The following is an 11,661-nucleotide window of genomic DNA, read 5'->3' as shown; positions in this document are numbered from 1 at the left end:
CATGACACCACACGGACGACGAGGTTCTTCAACAGTAATGCCTTCAGGAAGGGAGCGACACTTGAGCGTCGCCATCACCGGATCCAACCATCAAGGCTAGAATCTAGGTTTTCACCCTGAAAAATCGGTCTGAGCATTCCGAACAATGCCTTCAACAAGGTAACAACATAAAAATATCGCTATTGCCAGGTATACCCAACTCGGGGCAGACCTAGGCTTTCGCCCCGACACTCAGAGACTGGATGCTCAAGTAGCACCACCCTCGAAGTCACTGACGTGTTGTCGCCACCACTTTTCCGCGATACCAACAGCTACATGCGATGTGACCGCCACCGCCACCGCCACACAACCATCCCTCGGCATCAAGACATCGTTTATAGTTTGCATATCCCCGCCGAAATCAACCACCGGATTTTTAGAGATAAAACTCTCACAAAATCAATTGATGATGATAATCCGCAGCGAGGCCACTGCCGCAGGCTGAAGTGATCACCACACATAGCCTGTCATTGAAGGGACCCCGGGTTTACCCTACCGCAATCTGGACGAGGGAACCGGAGGCGGCCAGCAGGGGTTGTCTTACGAAGATGAGCTCGGACAAAGGCAGGCCATCATGGACTAACCCCTAGATCAACAGATCAGTGGGGCTGCCGTTGATGTCACCAGATCGACACCTAATCTGAATCAGGGCGCTCGAACCATGTGCACCATCGCTGGAGCCTGCACCTGCGCTTGCTATGACGGCCATCATGCACCGGTGGACGGCGAAGAACGGCTTCCTCCGGGACAGCACAGGACGGGAACCGCACCAGGCGCCGCCACTGCAATCCAAGGTAGCCATCACGAGATCGCCATGGATGGAGGCCGAGCCTCACCCACGGAACGCCCCACCGCCACCGTCCTTGGCCCCAGCACCAGCTTCGCCGGCGGTGGCCTCCGGTGGCGGCGAGACGGGAGGCAAATTGGTTGAGCCCCCGGCAGCTGAGATGGGATCCCCCGAGTCGCCAGTCACGGGCGACGCGGGGGTTCAGTAACAACCAGTCACTCAAAGATCTCCCGCGCTACTGATATACCTAGAACCCGCGCTCCACAGTCCGCGCCCGCCGCGCATGCACGCAACGGGACGCGACCGGCTCCAGTGCCCGGCTCGGCCACACCCCCCGCGCAGCTGACTAAGCAAACTACTCATGCGCACATACGTGTACTAGCACACACACACGTGACGACGCACCCTGGCCGCAGCCGCGGCTTATTTGTCTAACACTTTCCACTCGTTTATTACAAAAAAAGTCACATCAATTTCAACTTCACAATTTTCAAATAACATATTTCACTCTATTGAAATAATCTGTTTTTTTTTTCAAATAATCAATTTCACAAGTTGACATTCAGTTTCATATTGTTTCTCACTTTAAAAACCTACATTTCACTTTCCACTGTCTTGTTTCACAAAAATCACATTTATTCAATTGCATATTTTTGAAATAACAGATGTCACTCTTTTAAAATAAATTGCAACACATTTCCAAATAATCAGTTTCACAATTTAACAATTTAGTTTCATTTTTTTCACTCTTTTGAAATAAGCATTTTTCATGCATAATTGCATGTTGCGGTGGACCTTTCTCTATTTTTTTTGCGAGATGGTGGACCTTTCTCCATGCATCACTGCATGTTACGGTGGACCGTTTTCAGCATAGTTGTATGATGAGATGATATGCCTCCATGTTAAGATAAATAAGTAGCGAGGCTCGTCTATTTAGGTATATAGGATACGAGTAACATGCATGGTGCATGTTGGATGGGTATTTTCCATGCATGGTGGCATGGTGTGGCATATATAGTTTGCATGTTAAGAAAAGTAAAATTAGTGGGGATCAACTATTTTTAAGTATATAGGATTATATTTTATCTATGCTAGGAAAATCCACCTCATATTTAAATTCTAGACTTACAAATGGATATAAATTTCTCAAAACATTAAAGAGAACGGATGAAACAAATCCAGTTCCACATATATGCTCCATCGATCGGTACAACAAAAAGAGTTCTACGACAGTTGGATCTTATGGATCATTGTGTATACAGTTCTAAGGCAGATGGCTGCAAGTAGTAACTTGCTGGAAGGACCGGCCCATCTTCTAGTTGCAAGATCTCTGAGTCGGCACGTCCTGAACTTGAACCCTAGTACATATGAACCCACTTTTAAAAAATATATTTTAAAAGTGTTTTAAAATGTTAAAAAAATTCAAAACAAAATGTCACACACACGTGTTCGCAAATATGCGTGCGCAACACAAAGTTTTGTGAAAAATGTCTTTTTGTTTTGTCTCCGCAAACAAGACAAATTTTAGTGCTTCTAAATAGTGTTCCATGTTTTTTTCTTGTCTTTTTTGCACAGTCTACAAAAAAGTTATCTTTCCGTGAAACTTATGCACCCACATAGATCATGGAGATGTACCCGTGCAACCTTTTTTCAGTTTTTTTGGCATTTAGAAATGTGTTTTTCTAATTGGGTTCATATGTACTCGAGCTCATCCATGCATTTCCGCAAGATCTCTTGCCAACTCCATGGCCTCTCCCTCATCCTCAATGGTGGAGCCAGGACTAGACCATGGCCCATGCAGCATTGTTGCTACAGTGTCTTACAGTCCATGGGACTTCCCGGCCACGCCCCTAGCCACTGCCCTGCCTGCCTGGGCTCCTGACGCTGTCATTGATCATCCTCTTTGCGGCCTCTCCTTCATCATAGTAAAATGGGTCTAAAGAAGCCAAAGACATATGTTTCATCGTCTCCATCATCATGATATAGAGATCATGCCCCACGGCATGGATATACCGGCCAAAGTCACAAGAAACAAGAATGGGGATATGAGAGCTGCCAAAATAGTCCACAAGACATATGGAGGCATGTATGTTGTTATCCTGCAGGTTGACGGCGAGCAAATAGTGTGCTTGTGTTGGGATAAACTTCCGGTTTCTTTGGTTCTCGCGATACTCACCGAGTGCGAAGTAGACAATGTCAGGATCCTCTATGCTAAGAAGGGGGTACAAAGGGGTTATGTCCTTTGGGAGGTCGCCGAATCCATCAAGTCCCCACAGTGTCTCGACACGGAGCTCATACTCTTTCTTCCAGCCCATGTCTTGCTCCAGCAACCTCCAAATTGTTATGGTGCGGTCCTTGAGGTCGACATGTTGGAGGGCGCCATCAATGGAAATAAACTTGATGGTGGAGTCCCGGACGACTCCCATGTTGTGGTAGGCTTTCGGCTGTGCCACCCGGCTGTTGCTGCGGTGCTGATCCGCTCCAGGCAGGGAAAAGAAGCCAAATTTCGGCACAGGGTCGTGGTCACCATCGTCGTTGAAGAGGGCGTTGCAGAAGCAGTAAGTGACGCCCCGCAGGAGGTGTGCCCAGTAGCTGATGCCCTTGATCGAAAACACCATGTCGGCTTGGAAGCTGCTCATGTCGACGAGGGACGTGTGTTTGGGAACGAGTACAAGATCAATCCTACTTGTGCACAATTCCTAACCTACCCTGCTGTAAACCAATAGATCAGATTTGTTCGACCCTGTACATTCAGGGTCAAAGTACTACACAAACGCGAACGGCAGCACAAGAAGGAAAAAAATATATATTCTATCTACCGATCCAAAATTAAGCAGCAACATAGATAATTTGGTGACAGGAAGTTTCTTCATCTATTGTGGAAAGTTCACCTCTCGAGCCAAATGATTATATGATAAAATTGGGTAGGATATTATGCATAGAACGAACCAAAATCTGAAGTTTTAAATCCGAGAGTAGTCTGAGCAGGACATAAGACAAGATACGAACTCCAGCATACAGGCGCAAGCGAAGCATTACCTACTCATACATAGAATGATTATGTGATGTTGCCTCTAGCTACTTTAGCCGTAGAACCCGTAGGCGTGGGCAGCTGGTGACCAAGGTGCCAACATCGATGGTACTGCAGCACCCTAGTAGGATTAGCCTCTCAAGCACCGGGAACTCGTCCATCGACAGCGATGTGGAGCATACCTTTTGCAAATTCATCTCGATCGACGTGGCATGGCGAAAGCAGGGCACGCCCGCATTAATGTGTCTGCCTGCACCATACCTCATATTGAAATTGCATCCCTCAAAGTTGTCGACGACGACGAGCTCTTGCGGCGACAGCCTCGCTGCGGTGCAGAGAAGAGAGTTGAAGCAAGCATCATCATCAATGCAGTCTCTCCATGGAATGCTGATGCCGAGGAGGGACAATGTGAGGCCAACTGGGTCCGTGTCTACAAGTGTGGCGAGCGCCGCTTCGAGCGAAGTGAGCGCCATCCCGCGGAAGTTGGCACTAAGCACGCAAAGGCATGGGCATCGGTTAAGCAATGTGCCAGGGTCGGCGATGTTGCCGGAGAGGGACAACTTCTCGAGTGCCCGAAACTCGCCTGCCGGCGGTAGTGCGAGCTCCTGCGAGTTGGGGTAGGTCACGCTAAGCACACACAGACACTGGCAGAGGTTGAGCAAGTTGCCAAGGCCGTCAATTTCTCCAGTGAGGGACAAACTATCGAGCGTGGGGAACACACTGTTTGGCGGCAGAGTGATGGACATGTCATATTTGCCGGGAGAGTTGAGGCTGAGCACGCGCAGGTGGGGGCAGCGGCTAAGCAATAGTCCAAGATGTATGATGTAACCGGTGAGGGATAATCTCTCCAGCAAGGTGAACTCGCCAGCAAACGGCGGTGCGGCGATACTGAAGACACGGGATTCCAGCTTGATCGAGGTGGCGCAATGGAAACAGGGTAGCTTGATGGCTCCCCACTCACATCTGTTGACCGAAGTGGTGAAGACGAGCACCCTCGGCGCGACCCGTGCGGCGGCGCGCAGCAACGAGCTGGCAAGGTCGGCAGTGTATCTCGTTTCAAGGCAGATGTCTAGGGTGGACATCGCCGTCGTCGAAGCAGCGAACTGGGTGGCGAGTATAGCTTCAATCCTCGCGGGCTCGAGATTGCGGAAGGTGAGATCTGCGAGACCGGTCCAGAGGCCGCGCCACCGGCAAGAGAGGAGGCCGGTCTGCACGGCGGTGCGGACACAGCGTAGGCGTGTGAGGATCAGGAGAAGCATCTCGTCCGGGAGGGAGCTGATGAGATCCATGTTCTGGGGACGAGGTCCATGCGGCGGCGAGCGCCGGAGGCGGCACCCCGATCGCAATTCCATCGGCAGGGATACGTTTCTTTTAGGCAAACCGGGAGGGATACGTGAAGGTGAAGCCCTGCCACTTCGTTTTAGAGAGAAGGAATAAAAACTGACTCCGCACCTCACCCGTTTATTTCGCACCCAGCCCAGCCCATGATATATAGCCCAAAAGCTGAGCATGTCATCCAGCATGTCTCCGTATGTTTCTCCTCAAAACAATTAAAAAAACCACGAGCACCAAGCTGGTCGGTTGCCATGCGTTCGGCTGGACTCCGTCTCCTCGTTGTAGTCGGCGGCATCGTCCTTCTTGGTCGTCTTCTCAGCGATTTCGTTGATCAACGGCCGGCAAGGAACGCGATGGAAAGCCAGCACTGTGTTCTTCCTCCACCACACCATAAGCTCCCTCAGCACCTCCAGTGGTTCACCCTCCCTTCCCTCTGATCGACGACTACCTCCGCAATGATGCTCTTCGAAGCAATATTGATACATATAAGAAGCAAATAACACGCGTATGTGCACATGTATTGCTCTACTGTTGAAGTTCGGATGAAAGAAACATGTTCTGTTTATTTTTAGTTTTTGGTGAATGCCGAAGCACAAAATAATTAACTACGAAGCTTCGCTAAATTATGAACGAAGCAAGAAAAATGGGATGTAACTGCATGCAAAAACAAGGAAGCATATACGACACTTATCTAAGCATGATTCTTGTATATAGAGAAAACAATATAGGAAGCAAAGAAGCATGCATTATTAGGAGTCAATTTTAAACATGGAAACTTACGTGATTATAGGGAGTCAAATCTGAACCTTGAGTTATTATCGGAAGCATTGGTTGGAAGCATTCGTGATCACATGATAACATGAAGTAAACAATATGCTTCCATGCATCAGTCAGAAACTCAGAATGCTTCCGTGATATAAAAATTAAAGTTGCCATATGTAAAGAAATACAGTACATCCTAAAAGATCAGAGCTAATTGCAAGAGCCTAGAAGAATGTTTATTGTGCGATGGAACGAGGAAGCATCATGTCTATACGGAAACACACATGATAAGGGACCTCATATATGGAAACAACAATGTGAATAAGGGGGGGGGGGGGGGGGCGTTTGGTTTGGAAACTGTCAAGGATGTGATCACACATGATTAGGGAGGGAAGCAACATGAATCAAGGAAATTCGCTTTAGGAACTACCAATGGAATGCGCTGTTGGAGGGATGCATCTAACGCTCAAGAAGGTTTCATCCAACGGCCACGCGCTGGTCTGATGGGAAGCTAGGGACTGATCCCTAGTGGTTCCCTTATTATAAAAGGAGTGGTCATTCTCAATGAAAGTATTCATGAAATGCATACAAAATAATTGGTGATATTTATGATTACCTTTGAGAATCCATATTACAAACTCAATTGGGATTTTGTCAAACAAACTATGTGTATCCAAGGTCTTTCATGGATTTGCTGTAGGTGGATTAATGATTCTATCAAAGGGGGTAGCATTAGCATGAGAGTGACTGCTAACATCTGGAACTATTTTCAGATGCATAAGATTTTTAACTAACGCAACGTTTTTGTTTTTGTTCTAAAAAATATTTTATCTGCCCCCAAAAAGTATTCAACAATATGTGTCCATTAAATTTCGGTTTCTCTTTTCTAACAAAAGAGTGAGTTGGAATTCGTATTTCCACCACGTCATACACAATTTTTTTCGGGTGGACAACTTTTTTTCTGACCTTCCTGTGATACACAAACTTTCTTTAAAAACGTCTTAAAGTACACAAGTCTATCAGAATATGAATTATATTGCCTCCGTCCGAAAATACTTGTCGGAGGAATGGATGTATCTAGCCGTATTCTACTTCTAGATACATTCATCTTTATCCATTTCTCTGATCCGAAAGGAGGGAGTAGTTTAGAGAAAGACTGAGCGCCCCTCCGATTTCACACACCCAAATTATAGAAACCCGACGTGTCTACTATAAATTTCAAGCTACAAGGCAAAACAAAGTGACGGCAAAAACTAGAAAATTGATTGTTACACACATTGTATCATCTCTGAGTCTGATGAGGAGAAGGCTAGCAAGGGGAAGAAGAACGGCAATGCAAAGGGACAACAGCATAATACGATGGGTCAAGGTAATAACGATAAGCGCAAGAAAACTGACGACGGTTCAGACTTTGTGGCTAATACCAACACACAGAGTAATAATCGGCGTCGTAAGGGGAAGTCATCAGTGTCCCGGTTTGGCGGGCCAAAATTCAACCTTGAAGCGATAATGAATCAGCCTTCCCAAAGCACGATACTCAAGATAAGCCGGCCACTCATCTCCGGAAAGATTGCTTCATCATCAGGGAGTATAGAAATTCCGGTTTTTATCAGGATAACCAGGGCCCACACGGCGGGTCAGGATCCGGCTCTCACGGGCCCGGCTTTGGAGGTGGCGGCTCGAACTCTGGATTTCAGGGCCAAGGTAACCAAGGTGGTTTCAATCAACAACCTAATCAAGGTAATCAACAACAACAATCTGTTATCAGGGTAATCTGAAGCAGCTGAATAGTGGTCAGTATCATGTGTTTACCACGAGTTTGTGCAAACGAGACCAGAAGATTCATAAGCGGGCGGTGAACGCGGTTGAGCCGGCGGTCCCCCGATACTTACGATGGTCAGAGCAGCCCATCGTATGGAGCCGTGAGGATCGCCCGCCCTGGGTGGACAATCCGGGTCAGCTGGCTTTGGTTGTTGCTCCTCAGGTTGGAGGGTACAAATTGACAAAGGTGCTTATGGACGGGGGCAGCAGTATCAATATTCTTTATTATGATACTTTCCACCGTATGGATTTGACTGACAAAGATCTTAAGTGGTCTTCTACCGTCCTTCATGGAGTGGTGCCCGGTAAGTCGGCGTATCCGGTGGGTAAGATAACTTTGGAGGTGGCTTTTGGCCATGATCATGACTATAGGGCTGAAAAATTGACTTTTGAGGTGGTCAAGATCAATAGCCCTTATCACGCCCTGTTTGGACGGCCGACTTATGCCAAATTTATGGCACGCCCTTGTTATGTTTATTTGCAGTTCAAAATGCCGGGTCGTAAGGGTACCATCACGGTGCACGGTGACAGGAAGATAGCCTTGGAGTGTGAAGAAGGCGATGCTGCCTATGCTGAGTCTGTTTGTGCAACAGAGGAGTTGAAGTTCTAAAAAGATAATGTTGACCCGGCGGATATGACCCCCTTGAAGAAGCCAACTACAGAGCATGACACTTTGTTGAAATTTAAGTCGGCAGATGACACCAAGCAGGTCGATTTTGTTCCTGGTGACTCATCCAAACAGTTTAGTATCAGTGCCAATATGGATCCGAAATAAGAAAGCGCGCTCATCGAGTTCATCCGTGACAACCGGGACATCTTTGCATGGAAATTTTCTGACATGCCAGGTGTACCGAGGGAACTCGCTGAGCACACTCTCAATGTTGATCCAAAGTTTAAACTGGTCAAGCAATTCCTTCATCGCTTTAATGAAGAGAGGCGCAAGGCCATTGGTGAGGAAGTGGCCCGGCTCCTGGCGGCTGGGTTTATTATTGAAGTTTTTCATCCTGAATGGTTGGCTAACCCGGTGCTGGTGCTTAAGAAAAACGGCACTTGGCGCATGTGTATGGATTACACGGTCCTTAATAAGGCCTGTCGGGCTGATCCTTTTGCTCTCCCTCGTATTGATCAGATCATTGATGCTACGGCGAGTTGTGAGCGTTTGAGTTTCTTGGATGCTTATTCTGGTTATCATCAGATCAAGATGGCAGTTAAGGACCAGGAGAAGACATCTTTCATCACTCCCTTTGGAACCTTTTGTTATGTATCTATGCCCTTTGGGCTCAAAAGTGCTCAGGCGACTTATCAACGTTGCGTCCAGAATTGCCTCCACAACCAGATTGGACGCAATGTTCATGCTTATGTGGATGATATAGTTGTGAAATCCAGAAAGAAAGAGACCTTGTTAGATGATTTGAAGGAGACCTTTGATAATCTCCGGGTCTACAAGATGATGCTTAACCCGGCCAAGTGTGTCTTTGGTGTGCGAGGAGGCAAGCTATTGGGTTTTTTGGTTTCTGAAAGAGGCATTGAAGCTAACCCGGAGAAAATCAAGGCTATTACTTCTTTGGCTAAGCCTGCATGTATCAATGACGTCCAACGTTTGGCGGGTCGTATTGCGGCTTTGAGCCGGTTTATAAGCCGTTTGGGAGAAAAGGCTATCCCTCTGTACCAGTTGATGAAGAAAACATATCACTTTGTTTGGAGCGATGCTGCCAATCAAGCGTTTGAGGCGCTGAAAAAGCAGTTGGCCGAGCCGCCGGTTTTTGCAGCTCCCATTGATAAGGAGCCCTTGCTTTTATATGTGGCCACTAACAGCAGAGCCGTCAGTGTAGCGGTTGTTGTGGAAAGGAAGGAGTCAGGCAAGGAGTATCCGGTTCAAAGGCCGGTTTATTATGTCAGTGAGGTACTAATTGTATCCAAGTAAAGGTACCCACATTGGCAGAAGCTAGTCTATGGGGTGTTCATGACTAGTCGTAAGTTGAAGCAGTATTTCCTTGGTCATCCCATCATTGTGGTCAGTTCAGCTCCTCTAGGGGATATTATTCAAAACAGAGAAGCTACGGGCTGAGTGGCCAAGTGGGCCATTGAGCTTGGACCCCATGGTTTGAAATATATGCCTCGGATAGCCATCAAGTCTCAAGCACTTGTGGATTTCATCAATGACTGGACTGAGTTGCAGATGCCAGAGGAGAAGCCTGATAATACATATTGGACTATTCATTTTGATGGATCCAGGCAGTTGGAAGGCTCGGGGGCTGGATTTATTTTGACTTCCCCACGAGGTGATAAGTTTTGCTATGTCTTAAGGTTGATGTTTCCTTGTACTAACAATGCAGTTGAATATGAGGCTTTGCTCCATGGTCTTCGGATGGCCAAAGAGATGAACTTAAGCCGGGTCAGGTGTTTCGGTGATTCAGATCTGGTGGCTCAGCAAGTCTCGGGAACTTGGGATTCCAAAGACCCGCTCATGACGGCTTACCGCTGAGCAGTTGATGCTATTGTTGGTCATTTCAAGGGTTATCAAGTGGAGCATGTTGATCGCAGGAAAATGAGGCGGCTGATGCTTTAAGCCGGCTGGGGTCCCAGCGTAAGCCAGTACCCCCTAATGTTTTCCTTGATATTTTGAATAACCCTTCAGTTAAGTTGCCTACGGAGGAGGATCTTGCTATTCCTGACTCGGAGGCACAGTTGGTGGCGGCTCTTCATGCTCTTCCTGATTGGACGGTTCCATATTTGGCTTATATGACCCGGGGTGAGTTACCTGAGATAAAACTTTGGCCAGGCAGATAACCCGGGGGTCTAAGTCAATGACCATTGTCAACGGCGAGTTGCACCGATGCAGTGTCACAGGGGTGTTTCGGCGTTGTATTTATCCTGAGGAGGGCCGTGCGATTCTACGGGAGATTCATGAGGGAGATTGTGGCCTCATGCCGGCTCTAAGTCTCTCGTAGCTAATGCTTTTCGTCATGGATTTTATTGGCTGACGGCTCATGCTGATGCAGAGGATCTGGTTAGCAAGTGTGACGGCTGTCAAATTTTTTCCAGACGAGCTCACGTGCCGGCTCAAGAATTAAGGATGATTCCAGTTACTTGGCCATTTGCAGTCAAGGGGCTGGATATGGTTGGACCTTTTAAAATATCCAAGGATAAAAAGACTCACCTCTTGGTGGCGGTTGACAAGTTTACAAAGTGTGTTAAGGTAGAGCCGGTCAGCAAGTGTGATGCGACAACGGTGGTTTAATTCATCAAAAATGTGATTTTCCGTTTTGGCTACCCTCACAGCATCATAACTGATAATGGTACTAATATGTCTTAAGGTGCTATGAAAGAATTTTGTCAACAAGAGCATATTCGTCTTGATGTTTCATCTGTGGCTCACCCGCAGTCTAATGGTCAAGTTGAAAGGGCCAATCAAGAAATCTTGAGAGGCATAAAGCCCCGGCTTATGGTCCCTTTGTAGAGGACGCCGGGTTGTTGGGTTGAGGTGTTACCCTCCGTGCTTTGGAGTATCAATACCACCCCCAACAGATCCACGGGTAATACGCCTTTTTTCATGGTTTACGGAGCGGAGGCGGTTCTTCCCAGTGACATCCGTCATGATTCGCCCCGTGTGGAGGATTATGTTGAAGCTGATAATGAAATAGAACGTCAAGATGCTCTTGATTTGTTGGATGAAGAGCGTGACCTTGCGGCGGCTCGTTCAACGATGTACCAGCAAGATCTGCGTCGCTATTATAGCCGCCGGGTCAAGACTCGAACCTTTCAAGAAGGCGATTTGGTGCTCCGACTCATTCAGGATCAAACAGACATGCACAAATTATCCCCACCTTGGGAAGGGCCCTTTGTGGTCAGCAAAAACCTAAACAACGGGTCGTACTACCTCATT

At 47.3% G+C, this 11,661-nt stretch overlaps 2 protein-coding genes across 2 annotated transcripts; both read right to left on the bottom strand.

Annotated features, from left to right (window-relative positions):
• Window positions 1-2,676: 2,676 nt before the first annotated feature.
• On the bottom strand, window positions 2,677-3,843 carry LOC147976914 (uncharacterized). The gene is made up of 2 exons (XM_087521017.1): window positions 3,836-3,843; window positions 2,677-3,508 (listed from the first exon to the last, which is right to left on the bottom strand). Exons 1-2 carry the CDS (start codon window positions 3,841-3,843, stop codon window positions 2,677-2,679), a joined length of 840 nt encoding a protein of 279 aa, XP_087377143.1.
• A 61-nt stretch (window positions 3,844-3,904) lies between these two features.
• Window positions 3,905-5,209, bottom strand: LOC147976913 (uncharacterized). Its single transcript, XM_087521016.1, has one exon. It carries the CDS (start codon window positions 5,207-5,209, stop codon window positions 3,905-3,907), a length of 1,305 nt encoding a protein of 434 aa, XP_087377142.1.
• Window positions 5,210-11,661: the final 6,452 nt, after the last annotated feature.

Source organism: Triticum urartu, chromosome 4A (genome assembly GCF_056163025.1).
Source record: "Triticum urartu cultivar PI428250 chromosome 4A, HENAU_Tu73, whole genome shotgun sequence".
Classification (NCBI taxonomy): domain Eukaryota; kingdom Viridiplantae; phylum Streptophyta; class Magnoliopsida; order Poales; family Poaceae; genus Triticum; species Triticum urartu.
The sequence above is the reverse complement of the archived record's forward strand: the minus strand, read 5'-3'. Positions and strand labels throughout refer to the sequence as shown.